Source organism: Augochlora pura, chromosome 2, assembly GCF_028453695.1.
Source record: "Augochlora pura isolate Apur16 chromosome 2, APUR_v2.2.1, whole genome shotgun sequence".
In the NCBI taxonomy this organism is placed as follows: Eukaryota; Metazoa; Arthropoda; class Insecta; order Hymenoptera; family Halictidae; genus Augochlora; species Augochlora pura.
The window spans coordinates 16,084,081-16,109,478 of record NC_135773.1 but is presented as its reverse complement, the minus strand read 5'-3'; the positions used below and the strand labels follow the sequence as shown (position 1 = coordinate 16,109,478).

At 36.6% G+C, this 25,398-nt stretch overlaps 2 protein-coding genes across 4 annotated transcripts; one reads left to right on the top strand and one right to left on the bottom strand.

Annotated features, from left to right (window-relative positions):
• Nucleotides 1–5,399: 5,399 nt before the first annotated feature.
• Nucleotides 5,400–21,010, bottom strand: Nat1 (N-acetyltransferase 1). 3 transcript variants are annotated; one of them, XM_078190251.1, is made up of 8 exons: nt 20,883–21,010; nt 14,303–14,414; nt 13,948–14,164; nt 12,875–13,817; nt 12,631–12,768; nt 11,578–12,467; nt 10,841–11,143; nt 5,400–10,010 (listed from the first exon to the last, which is right to left on the bottom strand). In XM_078190251.1, the coding sequence occupies exons 4-8, from the start codon at nt 13,776–13,778 to the stop codon at nt 9,903–9,905; spliced, it is 2,343 nt and encodes a 780-aa protein (XP_078046377.1). In that variant the 5' UTR covers nt 13,779–13,817; nt 13,948–14,164; nt 14,303–14,414; nt 20,883–21,010; the 3' UTR covers nt 5,400–9,902. The 3 variants fall into 3 exon arrangements, with proteins under 3 accessions (XP_078046377.1, XP_078046360.1, XP_078046369.1); XM_078190234.1 differs by lacking the exons at nt 14,303–14,414; nt 20,883–21,010 and having other exon boundaries at nt 13,948–14,175; XM_078190243.1 differs by lacking the exons at nt 14,303–14,414; nt 20,883–21,010 and having other exon boundaries at nt 11,578–12,455; nt 13,948–14,175.
• Nucleotides 21,011–22,377: 1,367 nt separating this feature from the next.
• On the top strand, nt 22,378–25,392 carry Syx13 (syntaxin 13). The gene is made up of 6 exons (XM_078191117.1): nt 22,378–22,513; nt 23,096–23,299; nt 23,539–23,704; nt 24,079–24,200; nt 24,603–24,736; nt 24,819–25,392. Exons 1-6 carry the CDS (start codon nt 22,497–22,499, stop codon nt 24,989–24,991), a joined length of 816 nt encoding a protein of 271 aa, XP_078047243.1. The 5' UTR covers nt 22,378–22,496; the 3' UTR covers nt 24,992–25,392.
• The last annotated feature ends 6 nt before the right edge of the window (nt 25,393–25,398 follow it).

The following is a 25,398-nucleotide window of genomic DNA, read 5'->3' as shown; positions in this document are numbered from 1 at the left end:
TAATATGGTAATCCGCCATTGACGGTGCCAATGTTAATAATCTTCGTTCAAAATAATTAGTTTCTAATTTCGATGAAAAATTGTAAGAGCCTGGTCATCGAGGTTTCATGCGATTACTTATTTACTTGCGGTGGCTCTTAGAGATTTTGGATGTATTCGAGATCAGCGATTTCGATCGATAATTTCGACTCTGATTCGTTCACATGTTTCTCAGCCGCGAAGCGGTTAGTTTTGGTGACGTGTGTGTAAGTACTTACGTATTGGCTATAGTAATCGTTACGAATTATCACGATCTCCTGTGGTAATCTGTAAATACTTGAGGAAATACACATACATACATATATATGTATATGTATGTGTGTATTTATATATTATGTATATTGAGATGGGTCTGTGATTAGTTTATTCTCTATTACACTTATATTTCAACGATGACCGACGTTCAGTTATACAAATTGCAAGGTACCATTAAAAAATTAGTTCAATACGTTAGACTGTTGGTCAACTTGTCCTCCTCATTATTTCTGTTTTATCGTTTTTCTCCTCTTAATTATAGATACAAGTCAGAGATTACAAAAACGCATATTAATATAATCGTATTGTTGTTCGCATGTACATTTCGCTGCTTCGGAGTAACGATTGCATCGCTGGTTATATTGGAGAAAAAACTCGAAGGAACTGGTTTTTACTTTGTTATAAAATGCTCCTCACCCTGTATTTCCGAACCACCCGGTGTATGAAATATTTATGCATAAGACATGAAGAACTTCGAGAAAAGAACGAAGAAATCACTTTCAGTTTCCGAAGACAATTCGTAAAACAGGATTTTTCAAAATGGTACCTTTACGATTTTAGTTCATTGAAATGAGAAGCTATGAAATTAGCTACGGTCCTCCATAATTAAGTTGCTCGACGATTGTTCTACTTGAAGTCGTTTGTCATTCCTACAGAAGTTTTGGCGTATTATCTTTTCGCAGTGGTGTTATCGTTGCTCCGTATTGGCGACGTATAGTTGCTGCGTTTTCCAAACTATAGTTTCCGAGCGCAGACAAAGGCGACGCGTGTTATCGTGCACGTTGCTTCGCTACATACATATCTCCGATTATCTCTCGTGTCCAACTGCGTATTCGCAATGTATGTTATGGGGCACGGTTTGGAAAGCGCCGGTGTTCTCGTTGGAAATGATGTAACGCGGTCTAGTAAAGTTAGGTTTAAATTCAGTCGGATCTCGACGCATCGAAAGATGTTCCACAGGTCTTAAACTCTCTTGCGTGCGAACAGAGAGAGAGAGAGAGAGAAAGAAAAATGTATTCATACACCGTCGTAACAGAATACTTAAATAATAAATTACTACCTGTAGTATTCATTCATATACTAGGGTATTCTACTGGGACCCAGCTTGAGTACTCAATTTAGAACCATATACATGGATACTAAATTTAGCACGGACTTCACAAGTACTGGATTTAGAACCGAGTACACGAATACTCGATTTAAAACTGAGTACACGAATACTCAATTTAAAACCGAGTACACGAGTCTCAAGTAATTGAGATTTTCCTAACTGTATCCCTTTGATAACAATATTACACTCGATTGAACGGGCTCAGGGTCCATTTTGACCTTCCACAATTAGAATAACATACAATATGAAAGTAAAATCAGTTGAACTTGTAAAAACTAACAATAACAAATAAAGGATCTACGAATGCAATAACGTAAGTTAATTAGAAACCTTGTACCAAAATAAATTCAAATATTTCTCCAAGATGTATGAATACCACTTTTTCTTTCTTAAGTTCATTTTGTTTCTTCAGTGCCGTAGACCTGCAAACGCGTCCAAAAGAAAGCAGCAATCGATTTCATTCGCTTCATATGCAACGTGCCCAGAAATCATTTCAAGTAACCCACTTAACAAATTTAACGCTCGCTAAAAATGATCACATTCTATCGTTTCCATCGAGAGTACGCAAATTTTATATTATACTCGCTGCATCACGTTTCGGCGTTTGATACTGTTTCAAAATATTAAGGGGAGTCTAAGAAGCATTTAATGGAAAAAATACCATGCTTGGCAAAAAAATTCTATTCTCTGTGACTTTTTATTTAAAGTGATGCATGATTCACTGGAATTATTTTCCTCATTAAAATATAAACTTTATGTGTAAATTAACAGGTATGTTATAATTAAGGAAAACTTAGCTAAAAACTAATTGAAAAATTGGAGAATATGCCTGTTGGAGATCTCAACGTTGGATACATTCTTTTCTGACTCCCCTTAAGCACGGCAACCCGGTGTCTACAATCGCGATACAACGGGGATTCGCACAAGACACAAAATAGTTTTCTGTTGCTCGCGTTTACGGTGAAAGTTTGTTGTAAGGAATCGACAACAAAAGAAGGGAACCTGCGGTAAAAAGGAATAACACAGGCGAGATTTCAAAAGCAACGTTTTCGCGTGTCCGAGGCTATTTTTTCACGATACGAGATACCAGTGTGTGTTTCGCTTAATTAGATAAACACTAATGGCAGTTGGTTATGCATTACGTCTATCAGTGTTATATATAATATATGTATATGTACGTATAGCAAGTTAATAAGAAAAATGTTTGTAGAGAGGACGAGAGAGAGAGAGAGAGAGAGACCGCGCGAATGTATGCACATGTATGTAATGTATGGAAGAGAGAGAAAAAGAGAGAGAGAGAGAGAGAGAGAGAGAGAGAGAGAATTGCTGAAATACGATTGCGTTAAAAGTTGTAATAGTGTGAAAATTTATTTATATTTACGGATTTGCGTTTTTAAAAAAGGGTTTACACGTATACCAAATAAACACTGTTTATTAGAGCCAACCACGTCTAATGTTATTCCATATTTTCTGCTTTCTCTTCTCTTCTCTTCTGCGTTTTCAAACAATAAACTATCAAAGGAAATTTATTTCAAGCAATTCAGTGACCTACGGGTAACGAGAATGGCTAGTTAACTCGTCTTCTCCAAGCTTCATTAATTCATGTTAATTTTTCAACTCGTGGTCGGTCCTTAAACAAGCTATCTAGCAGTATACATGTGAACGATGAATTTATTCATGCCTCGACCGTTCCTCCATTGAAGATCGTATACAATTTCGAAGACATTTAAGCTATAGTCTGTTTAACGAGACCAAGACCGACATGATTTTTACCCTAAATGATAACATTTATCATAAATAAAACTACTTACATTTATTTTATCTCGTTTCTATTAAGATATATCCAGTTTGTATGCAAATATGGCTGTCTGAATACTGTTCTGGTTCCATTTAGAGCGAAATAACCACGATCGCTCAAAAGCCACACCCAAGTTTGCAAAAAGGTGACGAAATACTAATAATAATATTCTTATTGGATGCATTATGGTGAGGGTAAACATTGTTTCACTGCGAAATTAGAAGACTTTAGTGTAAATAATGCTACAACAGATACACTCCTATTATTGTTAATTTATTCTTTCATTAACGTTATTTGTTCCGAGGCCTTGCTTTAAGACAATCCGAAGTTCTTCAAGGTGAAAGGTTGCCAATGCCTATTTAGCAACTTGCAGACATGCAAATCACTGACTTTGCAACAAGTTCCTCGTGCCAAGGATCATCGCACTGATCCAATTTGGCACATTAGTTTAATCTCTCTGAACCTCCTTCGCTAAAAAGCTTTAGCCTCGTACTTTTGCTCACCACTGTGTACGAAGACGGCTTCTGTGTTTCCATGTATGTACTTCATATTGGATTAGCCTTCGAGTTATTAGTTATTGAATCAATTTGTTAATTAAAAAATATTTGCAAATCATGTCTTGTGTATGCACTCGTTAAACAGACTATAATTAAGACAATAAGGATCAACGTTACATTATGTTCGCTGAGTTGCATACAGTAAAAAACAGTACTGTTGACGGCTGATCGACCGTCGATCATAGATCATCATTCATTCGTATTTGAAGAAGCCATCTAACTACTACGTTCTCTTCTCTTCTCTGGTTAAACCGAATTACATAAAGTTTAGTTATTGACGTGTTTGGTACCTCGTTTAACCTGTTAACCGGCTGATTTTATCTCGAACGTCTGCGTAAACTCGTCTCGAGATTGATCGTAATGATTTCTTGTAACTTTAAATAAACGAAATTTCAAAAATGCTTTCATTGACAAATTAAGTAAATAGTGGTTAAATGCATACAAATAATTGCGACGAGTGAACTCGTCGTTTCCCGGTCAACAGGTTAAAAAAGACAATGCTTCGCGGCTTCTGGATTTACGAGTACTCGAATATCCGATCTAAATACTGGTAACTAAAATATTGAAGTTCACAGATTCAAGATCGAATGTTCGAGTACTTGTATTTGCATACCCGAATACTCAGATTCAATGCTCGTCTAGATGTTCGATTAAATATGGTCCTCGGTTCGCGTTGAATATAAAAGATGATTATTGTTATTACTTCATACTTTTGGCAGCGTTTAATCGTCCCGTGTACCAAGACAGCTTGTACGTACAACAAAGAGTTGCGTCGGCGTTAATTAACAAACCGAGCGTTCCTTACGCTAACGTTGAGGATACACACGTATACATCTTGTAATTAAATCATGCGCCACTGATAGACAACAGATGCAGTTCTGAAAGTAAGCGGAAGAAAACGACATCAGCCCGTTAACTAGGGGAAGACGAGTTAACTCGTCACCTCTGCTGTAGACTATATCTTCCTGTGTTTATCTTCGCATGAATTATGGATTTCATCAGCGTTACAATATCCATGTTAATGGAAGCGAGAGTGTTCGGATTCATTTACGCAATCAATTTTTTTCTATTCTTTACGTTCCTTCGAGGCCTTTTTATTGCGCTCGATTAGGTTACAAGTTAAATTAATTGAATCGCTAGATAATGGCTGGGTTAAAATGGACTCAGCCACTGCTATAAAGAATTAATTAGCTAGAGACATAACGCTGTCGGTGGATGTAAACCGATCAAATCTGTCTAACGAATTGAACGATTCGATGTCTTTTAAGGGAGGATGATGATGGAGATGAGAAATGAGATTGGGCATGATGGGAAGAACATTTTCGAGAGTGTAGAATGTGCACCACTTACGAGAAGAGCACACCAAGAGTCTAAGTATGTTCACATCATTTTTTCGAAATCAGTTTTCTAATCGATCACATCTAGACACTTTTTATTATTAGACAAAGCTTTCAGATGCGTTTTGAATTTATCTTGAACTTTATGAGACGACTAGAAAAATGCGAGTGGATAGAAAAAGACCCTGGAGATCCGAAACATAGACTTGGTACACTCTTTTCGTCGAAGAAATAAAAGCGAATCGACCGATCCGCAGCCCCTTTGAACCCAAAAGGGTGCAGAATCGTCGAAGATGAGAGTCCTAGGAGAGAAGATACATTTTATTGACAAAGATAAAAGATATTTCGGTTGTGGGTTGTATCAGTTTTAATGTCTATGATGAATTAAAAACGATTATAATGTAGTCTGTTACGAGAGAAATAATACTGACGATATTATACATGATTTTGTTTTCTTTTCATTATTTTTGTTTCCATCGAATTCTAATCATCAACGCGCGTGGGAAAAATAAATTAATAGAGTTGTAGTACAATATCGTATATGTACGTGTGTATGTATACGTGTACGTTTCTCTGTGTGCATGAGAATGTTTATGTACGTATGATTGTGTACGTATGTATGTGCATGTGTGTGTGAGAGACATTGATCGACAAAAAATTGGAATAATTGACGGTCGTGCGTCAGCCGCGGACTAAATAATTCATTAATTATATATCTTGCGTCAATTATTGGTTCTTGTTTCAATCCCGGATCTTGTTTTACATCTACGAATAAAAATTGGGGAACGAGCAAAATACGTAAGTATACCACAAATACCCATTAAATATTATACATACTAATTGCTATAAATGTCGTCTCGCGTACAAAGGATCATTATTACTTTACAAAAAATAATTAATAGTAAGTTCTCCGCTGGAGGGGGGTGTCGAAGATCGTTACTATCATGAAAGAGAGAGATAGACACGCTATGATTAAAAATAATTGACACGTTCGTTCAATACGCTACAAATTTTCGAGCTCGCAAATAAAAAAATGATTTTAAGCAGCTCGGTTTCGAGACAGAACCATTAATTAATTATAAATTAGGATAATTAATAAATCCTTCGGTAATTACGCAATTCAGTAATTTTTTCAGAAATTATTACATTTCTACTGTCCATGGAAGTTATTGATGTCACTCAATTGCTAGCAACTGAGTATTTAAATGTTAACTTTTAATACTGGGTCAAGATAGAGCCCGCCAAGAATAAGCGTATACGTATCGAGCGGCGCGGTGGTTCATGGTGTTCGAGGAAGAAGCAGAGTGATCTATTTAAATGAATCGATCGGGCACACATATGCATCAGAATCGATGACGTTCTGCGATTGCGAACCATCTACTCGGATGAGAGAAAGAAAACAGAGAAACGTGAATATCCGTCGACGCTTTCGACAACAATGATAATAATTAATAATAATGATGATGATGATCATATCAATAGTAATAAAAAGGTTGTTGACATAATATGGAAGTTCGTGTTTCTAATTAAAGGAGAGAAACATGAGGTGTTTATTGCTACATATAACCAGGACAATGCACAATACATACAGTGACTTACATATTCGTTCACATTAAGCTCTTACATTTATTTACTGGAATTGTATATAAAAGTTAAAGTTTCATAATGAAGTCATAAGAGTGTTGAAAAGAATATCGAAGTTAAAGAAAAAGTAGATAAATTGTAAAACGTTTTTATAATCATTTTAAATATTTCAAACATATCTTAATGAATGTGTGAGCCACTGTACTAAAAAATGACTAAGTCGACAATACTCAAACAGAATTAATTACGAAAGGAATATTTTCCAAAGTCGTTAAATTAGTTTGCTTAGATAAAAAAAATAATACTTTGATATGAATATTTTAAAAATAATTTCCAATTTTGATAGTCTTTAGTTGATGACACCACTTGATAATTAAAGATTCAAGAAAGCAACAAAGGAATCAGAATTGTATGTCAAGAACATGACACCTTCAAAATAGGTAACATCAAGGGTGAAGAGAGGCTTATGAGATAATGAATAGAACTATAAATAAGTATAAGTCCAGTATTAAAATGAAATAATATGAACAGATCCCGTAAAAATATTATAGAGCCTCCAAGTTGGAAAATATGATCTGTCAAAGTCAAGGTTAACATTAATAGGTCAGAAAGAGCCAATAGTAATAAGTGAGAATCATAGAAATAATCAAATTAAAAAATATACTAAATAATTGAAAGAGTAGAGAACATTCGAGAAAAATATAACAACCATCGACAGCACCACAACAAGACAGCAGAGGAAACAGTTTGAAACCCGCAAAACAAAATCCACAGACACAAAACGATAGCAACAGTTAGAAAATTTTTTACAACAATAAGAGAGTATGTGACATAATAAAGAAATCTGTCACATGGTCATCAAACTACAACTGTATGAAAAGAAAAATAATAGAATACAATAATATGTACATCATTTAGAAAGTAGAGTTCTCGTAAACTGTAAGAAAAATCTATCCAAATTCTTATATGATATAAACGTGATAGGTACAGACTTAGCAAAGAAGTAAACAGTGAATTAAACTGATTGCAATGATTTAAGCGGCAATATAAATGAACACTAAAAGAACGAAGAAAATATATCTATAAAAGAAGGAAGAGAAGTTTGTCCATCTTCTACCGATCATAAGAGCTGCGATATTGCACTAAACGGTTTTCTCTCTCTCTCTCTTTTATGTCTTTTTGAACGCTGTGAACAGTGTCGTGTCGGTCTAAAGGTTTCCACGCAAACGCTGATCAATAAACTGCGGATTTTACGAATTAACTGCATCTAATTCTCAAATCGCCAACAATTTAATTATTTAAGTAACAAAATGTCCGCATACACAGTAACTCGCACATCTGTTCAAACACTTTTCAAATGAAAATTCAGTATACAAATTTTTGCTTGACACCTACACATTTATTTTTGTCGCTTCTCACGTTAACATCCTTTTATGGTGCATTTACATTAATCCTAACGAAAAATTTGAAATTCTATATACAATTTGTGACCAAATAAATGTAACAAGTTTCTGTGAACAAGTCTATGAGTCACTGTGTTTTCTCGTTTCTTCAGTGTTTAAATTTGCTAAGAAGAAACGAAAAATCGGTCTATTTTACATTTATTTCTCGCAATCGATGCAGAACAATTCCAGATTCGCATAAAGATCCGCAGTCCACCGATGAAGAAAAGAATATGATTGTGACAATATCGGCGAATAGAATCTTCTAAGGAGAACAACTACAGGAGATGAGAAGGTAAAGAGTGTGGCTATGGTCATCGACAGAACAACCAGGGGGCCATCTGTAATAAATTACACCAAGGTACGTTTATTCCGTTTTTCTTCATTTAAATACGATTGTTAAAGTCGTGTCGCTAAACGTTCATCGTTTTTTCATTTCATTATCATTATACTCTTTTTTCTTCGTTAGTCACTCGTCAAGCGAGCTCTTTTTTCTGTGATGTTGTGACTGTTGGTTGTTGATCAACGGTCATTAAATTCGCCTATTTTATCTCTTTACTCTCGAAAATCGATGGAGCAAGTAATACGCGCGCATTGGCAAAGAAGAAAACGGTATTTACTGTTTTTTTTTTTGTTTTCAATTGGCGTTATTTAAGAGCTTCGCGACTCAGCGTTATTAATCCTTTTTTTGTTCTTTTCCCAGTTTTCTTTTCTGGTTCCAATATCTACAAATTCATTTTCTTATTTTTTTTTGCTTGTTTCTTTAACTTCGAAGAGAATAACTCGATGATCACACGCTTCGCATATTATTATTATTATTATATATATATATGTATGTACGTATATATATGCACGTATATATACTATTATTTCTGAGTCCTGTTCATTTCACATTCTTTTTTTTTTCGTTCTGATCGAATCGTTTTTTCCTCCCCTATTTATTAGCTTTTTTTGTCATTTTCTTTTTGTTGGAAGGTATGATGATGTATTCTTTCGATTGTTGGCAATCAATTATATAGTAGCGATAATAATAATAATAATAATAGTTAATAATAATAAGAGATAATAATAATAATAATAATTCTTCATAATAAATGTAAAAGCTGGTACACAGAGATAACAAGCGACTCACTGGTGCCGCAGACAAAAAGACGTACAAAAACGTGACACATGCACAATACTAGAGAAAAACTTCGACAACACAAATTCACCAGACTAAATTCATATTTTTTCTTTCTAGTTTTCATTTTTTTGAATTGCACCGATGTTCATACAGCGGCGTGCACGCGTGTGGGCGTTCGCGTACTCGCCCGTGTGTGTACGTAAGTGTGTATATGTAGATATCTGCTGGCCCGATATGATTGTAAATCATATATATCACACATATGTATGATTTATGTGTGTGTGTCTGTGTGTGTGTGTATATGAATATTCAATTATCTAAACACATTCTAAAACATTCTTGCTTCGATTCAAGTCTGTCGGCAAACCACTCGATTGGCTGCGAACAAAAGAAATCATAAACTAATTGCCCTGATTCCTCCTCTCTCTCTGTTAGACATTTTGATTGTAAAATAGTCCTCCCCTCCTCATCCTCCTTCTCTTCTTTATTTGTTTGCGCGAGGGTTTGACACACAGACTAACAAGACGTTTGTGGCATTGGATGGAGAGAGAACTCAATTAGCAGTGAACTGAAACCGCCTGGTTCAGTAATTATAAATAGTAAAACCCTATTCCAAATTATAGGTAGTGGTAGCCTGAATAGCGTAGTTTCCCATCTCAGAGCTTTTGCATCCGATAATTTTTGTTGTTGTCGTCGTCGTCGTTATGATCGTCGCTTTCCTCCTCTGTGGACGCGGTGTCTAGCCACGTTAACCAATTGTTCACCTACACCATTCAATAGTCTCTAATTAATCGTCTACTCTAGCTTTTATACATTGTCGATGGAACAATGTAGTGACCTTCTGATTGTTCATCGTCTTATTAGTTTTAGTGATACCATTAAATAAATTTTTATCCTACTTCATTGTGTAACATTAGAATAACATTGAATTATGAAGATCATACTAAAGCAACGAGAATTTTGATTGGAATTTAATTAAGCGATCGAAATGATAACACAACAATCTTGCACAGCGTTAAAACATATATAGCAGCAGAAATTAATTTGTAATATAAATAATAAATAAATCGATCTGTTGCAATTAGTATAACAGTCATTTTAGACTCGACGAATGTTACAAGAACAAGTTTATACACTGAATATTTAGACGTTCAGAATCATTTTAAAATCACTATACTTGTTCCATCTACATCTTATGAAATAGCTACACTGTAGATTTTATGAATTAATTAACCCTTTGTCTTATGGCGTCAAACACGGGGTGAAAGCAAAAAATTGAACCTGATAAGTATGTACATGTCTTATGCCATAAGTAATACGAATTTTCTGTTTTACTTTTTCATTACTTATCGGATCTTTTAGTACTATTCTGTAGTTATGAATATTGAACCTTTACAGTAAACATGCATTCGACAACGAACGAACATTTTCTGCTAGGTTATTATCACCATTGAAATCAATTTTGTGAGCATGGTCATGATGCAGAACATAAGACAATTAAATCAATAAATAAAAGGAAAAGTTTGCCTTTCTTGATTATACTAATTTCGATTATTAAGCGAAACAGCTTTTAATTGCGATAGTTTTTAATTACCTCGAACAGTGCTTTCCCTTTTCCCGGATAAGCGTCGGTGACACACTCCTTCCACTTGAAGTAGGCATCCTCTTCGATCACTTCTAGCCGGTAAAGCCCATCGAACCAACGCAGTAGCATCCCTTTTGGAAAATTGTGCGAGAACCAAAATGTTTGAAGCGCATGGAGAGCTGTCATTTGAGACTCTATATCGACAAAGAGCAAGCGCATCAAGCGTGCGTATTTATCCAGTAATGCCTTTTCCTTATCTATCGCTGCTTTGCCTACGTTAGATGGATCAACGCCGGGTGCCAATATTGTTTCCTGTTGTTATAAATAAAGAAAGAACACTCCGGTTATTCAAATAAATTAATCAATGAGGTCAAGCGACAAGAAATTTACAGAAACATTTGGGGGGTGCAATATAGATCTTTAGTTCAAGCATGTTACTTTCAAAAAACCAAAAAAAAAATATTACACCTGTAGGGTGTTATGAACTAAAGTATAGAATGACACACTTAAAACAATATCCGCAAGTAGTACATAGGTGCATTCTAAAAGGACACATGAAGGGCAACTGTTTTTTTATTCAACTGGAACCACTATTTTTCAATATACTAGTCGATTTAAAATATTTAGTAGTGATTCAAAAAATACAATTGACCTTTAATGTTTCTTTTTAGCATTCTTTTTAATAATGGCTAATATCGGCAAGAAAGAAACGTGGTAAAAAAAGGAGTTGTAACTATGACACTAACCTGCGTAATGTACTTGAGAAGAACGTTCATTAGAGCGTTAATGAATTCGGAATCGGTGTGATGCGAAGGTTCTAGCTTTTCTTTAATCCATTTGTAAAGAGTATTTGGGTTCGGGTCGTTCTCCAGTTGACGCCAGATGTCTCCTTGGATCTTAAGGAGCGGATAAAGGAAGGTCAACTCCCGGTCCTCGAGGATTTCTGCGAGCCTCTCCTTTGTCTTATCCGCCTCTGGTAGCTGGCTGATCAGATTCACTTTGCTCTCGTTGAAAATCTGCGTGAGCCTTGCTTTGCCCTGGCTCTTATGTAATTGTTGAAGAGTGAGTAAAAACAACGGGTGATGCTGGCCGTTCTCGGTGACGGCGACCAGGTCAGACAACTGGATTAGATTATCGACGATAGCCTTAGCTGTTAGGTAGGCTACGTGAGACGCTACACAAGGCACGGTACTCTCTTTTTCTGGTATATTCGACACTAATTCCTTCCAACCCTCGTGTATTTGCTGCGCGGTCACCGCTTCCACTTTCTCCAACTCGACCACGAACTTGGCAGCGAGCTCGCGTTCAGAGTCGCCGCGGTCCAGCGTGTTCGAATACAAAGTGTATACAGCATGACGCAACAATCGTTCTGGTATCTTAAGATCTTGGAAAGCCGTGACCACATCCTGTATGTTTCCGTGTGTCGCAAGGTCATCCATCAACGCATTCACCTTCTTCAGTATCTCCTCCCTAGAAATCCCTTTATCCTTTCTGTCTCTGGCTTTCTCCCGTTTGTCCACTGGACCTTGCTTGATCACGATCGCTGGCGGCAATTCCTTGTGCAATAGTGGCGAGTTGGGCTTCAGTGGGTTAGTACGTAACAGAGGCAATTCTGATGCTCTTCCTGGAAACAGATCTATAGTTTCATTAAAAAAAGATCGTTTGCTAGGTTTCCAACTAATTCAAATAATCTACAATTACTACGGATCTGGTCGAGCTTTCGTTCGTACTTCTGTTCAACCAAATTATACCTTTACACGACTACTATTATTAACTGTATTTATCAGTGAGACACTTACCACTGTTCAGAGGTAGATTCGGATTGATGTTGGTTTGTTTGAACATCATAGAATTAGCTGATGGTCTAAGTGACACCTCTTCTGGGTGTCCAATCAACATCTTGTTCTTGTTAAAGCGTAATTGTTCTTTATTGCTACCTACAATACATTAAAACACATTAGTAAATCTATAAGATTCCTCTATAAAGCATACCGTCGTTGAATGATGTATAAAAGTCTGTGGGAAAACGGAGAAAGTACTTACTGTTGTTAAAGTTTTGCTGCGAATTGTGTTGCTGTTGATTATGTTTCCCTTGATAGTTATTCTGGTGACGATTCTGGTTCTGATAGTAACTCGGCTGGTTACGTTGATTGTGGCGGCCATAAGTGACCCCGGAACTTCCTGAGAATCCGTTCGGGCTGAATGGAGATGACATGCCAAACGATGGTGAAGTCAGCGGAATACTCCCCATCATGTCCATGTCTAATGCGGCGCGTCCCATCTTTCTTAAGAACTCCGGTCCGAGGCGATCCTCTCGTCTATGGAAGCCATTACCTCTCAAAAACTCGTCGTTATCACTGCGGATCTGATTGATAGGCATTGGACCTTCGGTGCTAGTTGCCTTGCGTGGTACCCAGCCATCGCGGCGTAGTTCAATGACATCACGCAGCATAAACTTGATGCGTAGAGGAAGATCGCTGCTCTCTGCCAGTGACTTCATACGTTGAAAATATTGATCCATGAGTCCGCGACCTTTATCCGAGTCAAGGATACGGCCGCAGGTACGCATGATCTGGCAGAGACACTCGATATCCTCGGCGGTGTCCCCCCGGGATCCCCCTCGTCTTTTCTTCTCGAGTAATTGCTGGATGCAGCGATGTAATATCGGTTCCGACACAATCCCAAGCTTGCCAAGTTCACCGATGAATTTAATGTTGCCAAGCATCTTTCGCTTGGCCACCTGTCGGCGTTCCTCTTCCTCTGGGGCGAGTTCATCCTGGCTCTCGAATGCTTCGCTAGCTTTCGAACGATTCTCAAATTCGTCTCTGCACTTGTTAAGGAGAAGCAACGTGAACGTACTTTGACCTTTTTGACTTTCAATAAGAGCTTTTCGAGGTTCAAAGTTTGCAGCTTCGTCTGACAGCCGTTTGCACAGCTGTGCGTACATAGAACTGTACTTGGGTTCATCAAGCGCTTTTTCAAAGATCTGCAACACAAATACCAACTGTTAATAGTGGTTCCATTTTCAATTATATTCCCATTTCTCAAACAGCTACCAATGTATGCGTAGCTCAGCATAAGATTATGAATATTAAAAAAAAACACCAAGTACTTACCAAGAAAATAACACCTTTAAGAATCAGATCAGAATTGAGCTCAACGTTGAGCAGGTCGTTGCTCAGCTTTGCGAACTTTTCCGGCGTAAGCTTATTAAGAATACCCCGAACCTTTCTAAAGATGAGATCATTTCTGCTTTCTTGGGTACGTGCATCGCGTCTAACAGTTGAAGGAGGGATCCAGCGTTGCTCAGTGGATAGGGAGCGAATATCGTCCCTGGAAGGCATCGAATACTTTAATTTCAATTGACGTTATTTGGAAAGTGTAACACGGTGGACTTGTTTTTTGTGGAATGTAAAAAGAAGCGGCTCGTGTATGAATTGTTTACAGTCAAGGTTATTATTTGGCCCTGACCTTCCTCCCGAGACACGAGAAGCACCCCCCTGTCCTGTGGGGTTGTCCGTTGTTGCGCGTGTTTCGGCCCCCTGAGTGATAAATCACAGCACACAGATCTTCCTGTAGGAAGCTGAAACAAAGAGAAAATCACAATGAAAATACTTGACAACTTGCTGATAATTGGCTGCTTACACGCATGCTACTTCTTCCACATCTCATTATTTAATACTCAGCCTTCGCACCTGACAATACAGAAATATAATGTATTAATAATTATTCAGATCAAGTTGCATCTCTCTTTCAAGTATAATGCTGTACTGTTTGCAGCAAGGCTTGATAACATTATTCTGTTGTATGCCTTTCTTCCTGCCAATACACTCAACATTAACAATCCAGTTTCATGAATCAAAATAGTTCATTTATTATCTTGAATTTAAACTACCCCATCATATGCTACTACGATTCATCTGTGTAAAAGGTTTACTTGAAAAACAAATTGTATGATTTGTAAAACATGTATTTTCATCTGTATTTTCAACTGCATCTTTAGTAACAAGTAACGCCTGAAATCTTGCTAATGTTTCATCAACTTATTAATTATACATTGAATATATAAAGTACGCATGCAAATAACAAAATACATATTTATTTTCAAAGATTGTATAACTAGTACAAAATATTCATGTAATCCATTACTTCTTAATGTTACAATATATGTAGACAATGTATAAATACTTTCACGGTATCATCATGCAGGACAAAAACACCAGCCAGCATTCATTCGAATAACAACAAGAAAGGCAACAAGTTTTACCACTGTAAGAACAGTGCTAGTAAACGTATCAACATCCAAAATTTTTATTTGGCTTTTCGTCAAGTAAACATAACGATATTGTTACCTCTGGTAGAAAATATTCAATCGCAGAGTACAAAATAAGAAATATTCAAACTAATTCTTTTCACAATTGATACACAAACTTCCATAATTTCCTAAGAAGAGGTAAAATCGTTTATTCATTAATATTTTATTTGGAAATCATTGACTTAGACATGGATATTTTATTTTCCATTATCAAGATGAAATTCAAATAATAAAATCAACAGTTTTGAGTGAACACTTTCTGCCAGGGGTAGTACATGGCATAGCGAATACGAACAGAAACGATCAATTCCTGTTTCGGTATATATATAGAAATTCTAATTCCAGCACCAGGAGGCACTGATTAACGTGTGCGGGCTTATCGCGCTCACAGATGAAGGTCTTCAACGGGGATCAGGACGAGGACCTTCTCCAAAGAAACGGCTTTGATCTTGAGGTATCGGTTACGAACAACAAAACAACCGAAAGCCGTGGACGATGAACGTGGAGAAGAGCGTATGTGGGGCGCGGCTCATGGTCAGACGGTCAATGAACCTTTCGTCGTCTCACCTCGACCGATCTCGGCTTCTATCGTCAAGCTGATCGGGCGAGGTCGGGTAACTTCGGTCGCGATTCGACTAAGGTCGTCTTTGACCGCCTCTGCTGCGCGTACCCCCACTCCTTCGTGCGCTTAGGATTACAGACCCTGGGAAGCTTTCGGGTACATTTTCAACCACCATGCGATTTAGAAACGATCCGAAAAATGTCTCTGTCTTAAGGACAACAACTTCTTGACAATTTTGAATAATTTAACACTTCTCATGAAAAATAATAATGAATAGTAGAAATTAAAATTCTTGGAAACTTGCATTGCAGAAGTTTCTCAGCAAACGTCGTTGACGTAGATGTTTTTTAAATCAACAGAATAGTAATACAAAATTATTTTATCGCTTATCAAGTATGCAACAATTTACGGTTGGCATGATCCATGCACGTATGCGCTTGTTCCGCATAAGTAGCGAGTTATATCATATCAATAAAATCATCAACAAAAAACTCTCAACTTGATCGGAGAACAAAAGAGCTGCGGAAAGTGGACTGTTAGTCTTGAAAACGATAACAGAATGCAAACTACTTAGGCGAACATGCAAATGTTGAATGTCAACGGAGCACCAATTTATTTTCAGAAAATAAATAAATATTTCATTATGAAATTGCGGTATTGTTTTATTTGATGCCTTTAAGAATTGGATAAGATGCCTTCTAAGAATTGGATTAAAAAGGATATATAGAGAGAAACAAAAAAATAAAAAAGTGTTTGATTTAGTTTTCTTCTGCTAAATTATATAAAATATTTAGAACGCGAATTCCCTGTTCCCCACGCTTGCAGAATTAATATGTAACTAACATCGGATCGTAACTTACGAAATTTGGTCTGGATCGGTTGTTCTTGAATTTTTTTACATTTGCATCGACGTGCGCAATGAAAGACAAGGCTTACCCCCAACGGACAAGGCGGAAGCTAAATTTACAGGCCGATTGGACACACGAAGCGCTTCGTGCGTCTCGAATCACGTTGCTCTAAGGTTGCACGAGCGAAGGTCGCCGCCAGAAACACACTTCGACATTGAAAATGTTGCTCCGGTGCATTAAACCGGTATTCGGTATCTCGTTTCCTTTTAAATTTACATTACCTTCCCCGGAGGATGCTCGGGACGAAGGTCTCCACGAGAATTCGCGTTCTCTACTAGTTGAATTACCAAAATAACGATTGAAATCGCTCCGTCTGTCTAATTTTATCTGCTGAGAATTTCAGTTTAGATTTCCATCAAACGTATCAATCGGGTACATACAATAAAACGGTCGCGTGTAAATATTTTCGTGACGTCGCCCCCTATCTTTCACGGTCAACATCAAATTCGCTTCCGATAACTCCTTGTTTTATTTTTTTGGGAAGAACGTTAATAATGTTGCTGGCAATTTGTACAGATAAAAATTCGTACCGCGACCCGATAACATGTCCCGTGATTTAGATTATGGAACTTTGAAATTCTGGGATCGCGACACCGGAAATGCAACATTCCAGTTAAAGCAATTGTAACAGTTTTGCCGATCTAGTTTTCTGTAGGAATCTAAGTGTCAATGGTTACGCGAGCCTAATACCGCAAACTATGAAAGTTTCTATATACAAAATGTTTAAATGAATCTACGTTACGATTGTCGAATCGTATGAATTAGTCGGCGAGTTAGCGTTACAATTTCGAAAAAATTATTATTCACCTTAGCACTATGAACAAGTTCAATACTTCAATTCAGAATAATCACCAACGGAAGATTTGACCCTAACTTTCAGTCTATACAACATACCGCGAAAAAATTAAATTGGCAGTTTTCAAATAGTTTTTAAATATATTTTAAAACTTTACAAGCACGCAAATCTTTTATTTTCTGTTAACACTGCATGTGAAAAGTTAAAGTTGTATATTAGAGTAAACCTTTATTATAATCAATTTCAAGATTATTTGTTCATCCACAATGTTGGGGGAAGTTTTTTGCGACAAAATTTGATAGTAAAAAATTAAGGACTACTTTACTGTGCAAATGTGATTTACTCGCCGTTAATTTTTCTGCGAGTGAATCACGATATGGAAACGCGTGACGACAGCGAACAAAGAGATAGCAACGAAGTGACGTAAAGCGAATTGTCGCTATCCTTCCCCGAGCAACTTCGGACGCTCCATGTTACACTCTGTGTCCCCGTGACACGTCACGGATGCGCCGTGACGGTTGCTCTCGACGAGTTAGAACAAGGCTGCCAACTTCCGAAGGCCGATAACACTCGAGACCAGCGGATATTCTCAACTACACTGCGGATGCTCGTACGAATTTACACATTTATAGTCTGAATCTATAATATACAGAGTTTTAACCACATGAATAATTTTTCCAATCGTAAGAAGGAGCTACTAAATTGTTGGATTGCTTTATTCTACTCTGTTTTTTCAAAAGAAGAACCCCAAAGATCGTCGATGGTCGTACTAGTCGTCCACTTCACATTAAACACTAATTTGTTCATACAATTATGAACAGTAGATAAATTTCAAGATATTTTTTGAGGAAAACAAACCATAAGCAAATAAACATTCACAGATCATAAACAACAAATACTAGGCTACAAATTTATACACAAACAAGTATGAACTACGGCAACAAACCAGAACGAGGCCACAATATAAGCTATTACCAAATAAAGGAAGTGATTATGTATACGTGGGCACTTGACAAACAGGAAAACACGTATTTGCGCAAGTCAATTCTTTCTTTACACAATTTTATATGCCGTCGATATTTCTTCACGTTCAAGATACTACTCGAACAACAGGCTCATTGTCATGCAACTAACGCTCTATGTGCTGCCGTATATGAATCGCCTTTATTCCTACGATGCATTTACGTTGCTACGTATAGTCTCCAGCAACGAAACTTAATGGTGGGGATAATTCAGGTTTCGTCCATCGAGAATGTAACTAGAGCGGATCGTTTTTCGCGACTAGCAAAAATGAGTTTTGTGCCCCATTCGAGAATGATGGTAGTCATGATAGACTGCCATGGTGGAAATACACTATGCCTGACAGTCTTGAGTAACAGATTATTTCAAAAACAAAATGAAATTTTATCGTCCATATAAAATAGGAAAGTGAGCCATGGAATATCTTGTAACCGTATTTTACCCAGCTCAGGCAACAAGAGGAAAGTCCCTGAAATTCGTTACTGAATTTATTGGGAGTCCGATGGTGATCCGAATTATTCAAGCGTGTCACAATTCTGTAGCAAGGTGTAAACCAGCCCCTAACAAAGTGGACAGCTGAAAGGAAATCAGTACGTCTATTCATAGCCCGATAAGCGTTCAAGTCTGCCCCTGTGACAAAGAGGCCGCGTACGGCCGTCACACTTTCGACGTAGGAACAGTCATATGGCCGAGCATTTAAAGGCGCAACCGAGCGAATGCGCTCACCGACGCGACCGGCTGTGCGCGTGTCTGTGACCCGACCATTAAACGTTTCGAGGCTGTAATCGTTAGAAGACACGGGGCCCGTTGATATAGAAACTAGATCAACTTACGAGGAAAGTCATCCAACCCTAAAATTATAATTTCAATGAAACGCGGCGCGTATGTAGAGCGTAATGAACAACTTTTTCACAAAGTTTCATAGCCTCTTCTTTTACCTTTGAACATCAGCTTATAACTAATCGAGAAAAAAATGCAGACTTTGTTCTACTAAAATCGTGATTATTGAATCCGAATCCCGACGAGAAATCAAAGTTTTTAACTGAAACGATATAACGCTTCGTTTGCGTAGACGCCACAAGAAAACCGCCATTTTCCCCCGCTCATCCCTAGCCGTTAATTGTTCTAATCCACGTTTTCGAAAATTTTTCCATCTTGCGAACGTAAACGGAACTTCTTCGTGGTTTCTTTTGGATAACATAAATTTCCGAAAGAAAATAATCAAATGCACAGAGGGTAGGCCAGCTGCACAAACACGGCTATGCAAGTTCTCGGTTTATCTGTACTAAGCAGAAATTTGAGGTTGAATAATTTTCGTCGAACGAGCATTGGTAGAAAGTAAAATAAGGCGACGAGTAAAAAAAGTGAATGTAGTATTTCGAGAAAAAAATGTATGCATTGAATGTGATCGTAGAAAAAGAGTTAATCGCTTAGTGTGCCACTGGGTTCTCCGAATAGGAATATCGATTCGACAGGGACGAATGCCGACCAGAAAATTTTCGTAGAAACGTCGGAAGCATGACAATAAACGGCTGGCTGGGCTTCGTGCACAGTTTGGTTTGTCGTGTGCGTGCACATCGATCGACAGAGCACACGAACGTACGCGTGCTCCATACGTGTGTTTACAAGTGGGAGGCTGCCGAACATCCGTGGTAAAATGGAATCGAGAAATCGGTGGATAGAAACAGAAAAGGAAAACTGTTATAGAGATGCGAGCGGATTGAAACAGAAATTTTCAAACATTTCGAAAGCGGTGAAGAATTGTTTGACACGAGCGACGTCTACACGGCTAAGTGTTTGGGAAACAAGCGAAGCCAAAAAGGGAATAAAACCGATTCCACGATGTTTCTCTGGAAAAGGGGGCCCTCCGCAGGATGCGACACGATTACCGTGAACGTCAGCGACCTCAAGGTTTCTTGGGAGACAAAGCGTTCCGTGGAGAAGGCACGACTGGTTGAAGCGAGAGCATGCAAGAAGCCATAGAAGATCAACCTACTTCAAAAGTTGCAACGATTAAAATGTCTAAAGTAGGAGTAGTTGTGTAGGCGGTCGCAAACAACGTTCGATTACCAATCATCGCGAATAGATTCTTCCTTTTTTTTGTTTTTTTTTTCAATATCGAAAAACGAGGGTTATTTCAGCAGTCGAGACGATTAGGTTCAAGATTCGAGAAGGATTCGCGCGAACGGCAACGAGTAAACGAAGCGACGGAGATGCGTTCAGAGCCGACATGACGCACGACCTATGTACGTGCAGCGTTGACTGGCTCTGAAGCAACCCTCGAGAAAATTCTATTCAAGTTTTAACAAATTTCTCCAGCAGATCCGCGAAAATTAATTAGTTGTCCGTGGTAATCAAATGTTAGGCTTGCTGTCTGCGATGAATGAGCAATCGGGAGACGATTATTTTAGCAGATAAAACGAAGAGAAATCACAATAGCGTTTACTTACGGCCGACGGTTGTTGTTTCTGAAGGCTTTCGCAATCTGTCGGTCGTATTCGGGAACTTCCGTGCCGTACGTGTTGTCAAGCCAGCGTCCGCCATACGACTAACCTCTGGCTAAGCAGGAAGCTGGCTCGTCGACAAAGTCGACTGTCGGATGAAAAAAATTTTTTTATATTTTCTCGGACTTTCGGCAATGTTAATGGATAACTTGCCGCTAAAAAGAATGTATTATTAAATTTATTCTTGATTCTTGCGGTAGGAACATATTAGACGGGATTTTAGACACATTTACATGAGTCCACAAAAATTCATTTGTTGTTACATTATTTGGCATTTTTGATGCATAATAATTGAAAAAAATTCTATTGAGAAAATATTAAGCAATTTTAGTTAATCATTATTCACATAATTGTAAAATTGTAAGATATAACAAAGACCTTTGAATGGTAGTTTAAATCACGTAGTACCGACGTTGTCGTAGACTCATTAAATTGTACAGGGTGTTTCTGAAACTCTTGTTCTCGTATACCGGAACAACTTTAAAAATCCATTCGATACACGTGCATACATGTTGGAAAAGATGCGATAATTAATTAACTGATACATTATGTGTCAAATGTTTAATAAGAGGTGTTCTCTACAGCCATTTATGATCAAATGTTTTGAAAATAGAGGTCTGCAGGGAAACATTTTATTGTATACTTTCAACTTACTTTTGCATGAGAAGTCACCTCCCTTCCGGTTCTAAAATTTCGGAAACACCCTTATATCAAACGGTTTGTGTATTCGAATTCAATTATAAACAGTAAATACACATTACAGATTATTGAAAATTAAACTTATGGAGATACTATTCTTTTTTAATATTCTTAAATAAAATTGTCAGTCTATTCATAGAAGTTAGTTATTGTCTCTCTATGGTCACGTTTAGTAATTTCTTTGGTGTTACATTTTGTACCTCGATCGTCTCATTACACATTCAATTCTACACATGTTTTCAAGAATAAAACACCAATGAGCGAGAAAGGTAAAACAAAAGCAAGATTATTTTCATGTAAATTTTCACATGAAAGGATGATATAGAATCTCTCACTTCATCGTTGGACGAAATGTAGCAAAAATATTTTTGTAATGTAGCAGTTTGATAACAATTTGCAAGATATACTGCGCATCGAGATCGATTTTTATGTTTCTAGAGAAGCACAAGCGCGAAAGTATCTTATCCCGCGAAATATAAAATAAGATAAATGATGCTAACATTGTGTTTGCGATTAGCTATCTCTATCTCTGTTAACGATGTAATATCACTACCGCAACAGCGATTCAATAGCCAAGAAGAGCAATTAAAATCTTCCTCAAACCTCCTCAGTATCGTACTATTCCTCCTAAATTGCGAGACACTAAAGAGATGAGATCATACTCAAAAATATGTTACTCGTCGGTAATATAGACACCTGTCAACAGACACGGACAAGAATAAAGAAGCTATTATCACACGGACGGTAGATTAGACCGTTTAGGCAACTGTCAGTTTCTAAGATTCGATATATAAAAATAGTTCTCTTGGTTTTTAAATGTGAATTAATAAATCAATTTTTATTTAGGTATTAAAAACACTTATGATAAAACGAAACAGGTTTGTTATACTTCGACAGTTTACTTTGCCTCTTTACGCTGTTTCCTTTTCGATAATTTGGACTTTTCGTGAAGACCATTTAGATCCGAATACTCGATTCAGCTGCTTATAATTGTGAAATGGTTTTAAGGAATTCCACAAATTGCCATTTACTGCACTCTTTTTTTATTGTCAGCTTGACAATCACGTAGTTTCGAGCGCTTTTTGCATGACAATCACGAGAATATATCGATATTTGTACGTCGTTTTTGTCGAGCTTACGAAAGTTTGCATTTAGTAATAATATCATTATTGATACGAGATAGAATAGTATAAACGTAGTTTATGACACACACTCTAAGGTATCATAGCACTATGAGTCAATACTTCCCAGAACAACAAATAATATTGCTGTTTGCCTTTTCTGATGTAATATATTCAAAAACGTTGAGTTTGAAAATTTACAGAGTTTAGAATTTCAATAATTTATGTGTTTCACAAATATATGCTATGTACATGTTTTTAATAATCTTATCTTTTTCGTACTTGTGTTTAGATTTCTCAGATTTTTTATCCAGTCTTAATATTTCTATTTGTTTATAGAATGGCTCACAGTTCTCAAACATACGGGTCCACAGATCAACGGGCAGATGTACCTGATGTGGGATTTAGCCCTACTGAACTTTATAGTCTCAGCGAGAATATTACTACTAACATATATACAATTAACACAAGTTGGAGAACACTGGAACAGGCATACAAAAATGTTGGAACCAATAAAGATAATCAGGGTCTAAGAGATAAGGTGTCAGTATTTCCTCCTTATATTAATTAATTGTAATCATTTAATTGTACTGATATAGTTGACATTTTCATAAGCTCCAGGATTTATTTGGATCTAAAAAAGATTCTTAATTGTTCTTTTAGTATTGTATTAGTTCCAAATATGTCTATAAGTTTTCATAATCTAATGACTAAATGTTTTTTTATTTATTTAATTAATTGTAATTATATACTATTTTGTATGTATTTTTATATTTCTTTAGGCACGTAACACAATTAAGCACAAATCTAGTAGTAACTCAAACAAGCAAAGATATTGCAAGACTGACTGTATTGATGAGAAAGGGTGATAAACAGCAGAAGTTGCAAATTGAGAAACTCACCACTGATTTCAAAGATGTTCTGCAGAGATACTCTGATATGCAGAAGGTATACAATGATTTATTTTTTACTATATAATTACCTCATATTGCCTTCACTCAGTAACCAAAGTTATCAAATACTCCATGTTCTATCTAATACCAATTTTTGCAATAATAGAATTCGTCAAGACTTGAAGATTGTTAAACATGAATAGACACAACTACTGGATTTTTATTGATTTCGGATGACACCGTCCGACAACAAATTTGTTTTTTACAATTTTTAAAAATTTTATTTAAAATAAAGTAATATGTACAAGTTTGACACAAAAACTAAAAACTGTAAAGAAAAGTTAAAATTTGTTGGACAGTGTAATTTGGTAGCATAATCAATATGTGTAGAATGAAATGGAAGTTACTTTGGTCATGAAATGTTTTCAGTCAGTTGCAGAAAAAATGAAGAGACATTTGCTTACGATTAGTATAGATAGTCCAATGGATCAGGATGATGAGGAACAACGTCAGCTTCAAGTGCAAGAAGATGCGCATCGCGCTACACTAAGGTTCGAAACTGCACTATTTATATATTAATTCATTCACATGAATGTAGACAAATTTTTTGAAACAATGAAAAAATCACAATTAATTTTCACAGTTTGTGTGCAAGTCATTGGTTCATAGATGGCTGATGTTATTAAAATTTTATTCGGAAAATATTCAAAAAAAGTTTTCTAGATAATGACTATTCAAAACGTAAAAAATAATTCGTAGGCCATGTAGCATCGGCATTCTCGTTTGAATTTAAAATTTCGATAATTTGATTAAATAATTGATACATGTAGAGAAGTTGTAATATTCGCTTTGAGTCTGTATGGTAAGTCTACAACAGCATCGGATAGAATGTCATACTTTGGACCATTGTGAAATCTGTTCACAAATAAGATTGTTTTCTGTGCAATACCTAGGAGTCTTGAGTTTCAACAAGGTTTACTGTTAGAAAGAGAAGAGAGGCTAAAATGTATCGAAGGAGATATTTTGGATGTGAGTCAAATTATGCGCGAGCTTGCTGCACTAGTGCACCAGCAAGGCGAAACGATCAGTAAGTGAATTTACTTTTATAACACAGAACATAGTAAATTAGATATGAATTATAAGACTAGATTAATTCTGTTACGTTACAGATACGGTAGACAACCAAGTAGAAAACATTCATGGAAATGTTGAATTGGGTGCACAAGAGTTAATCAAGGCAAGTAATTACCAACGTAAATATCGGCGAAAAGTTTATATTCTGTTGTTACTCGCGATCATAGCCGTTGTTATATTAATTATTCTAGTCACTAAATTAAGTTAGCGCTCCTAATCTTTGTAAATGTCACGAATGAACGAAAACGGTTGTCTCAATCTACCTTGTACTAATATCTGTAGAGATAATTACCAAGGAAACGAATAATTTCACCAGTTTGTGTATTAAACACACAACACGGGGAGAGGATAGACTTATTTTGTATTCGTTTGTAAAGCGGTCAATGTGTAGTTTTCGAGCATACTCTTGTTTACTTTTTAAAATCACATAATACATTTTATACTGTTCTCCTTACATATCTATCTATCTATCTATCTATCGATCCATCTATCTATCTATCTATCTATCTATCTATCTATCTATCTATCTATCTATCTATCTATCTATCTATCTATCTATCTATCTATCTATCTATCTATCTATCTATCTATCTATCTATCTATCTATCTATCTAT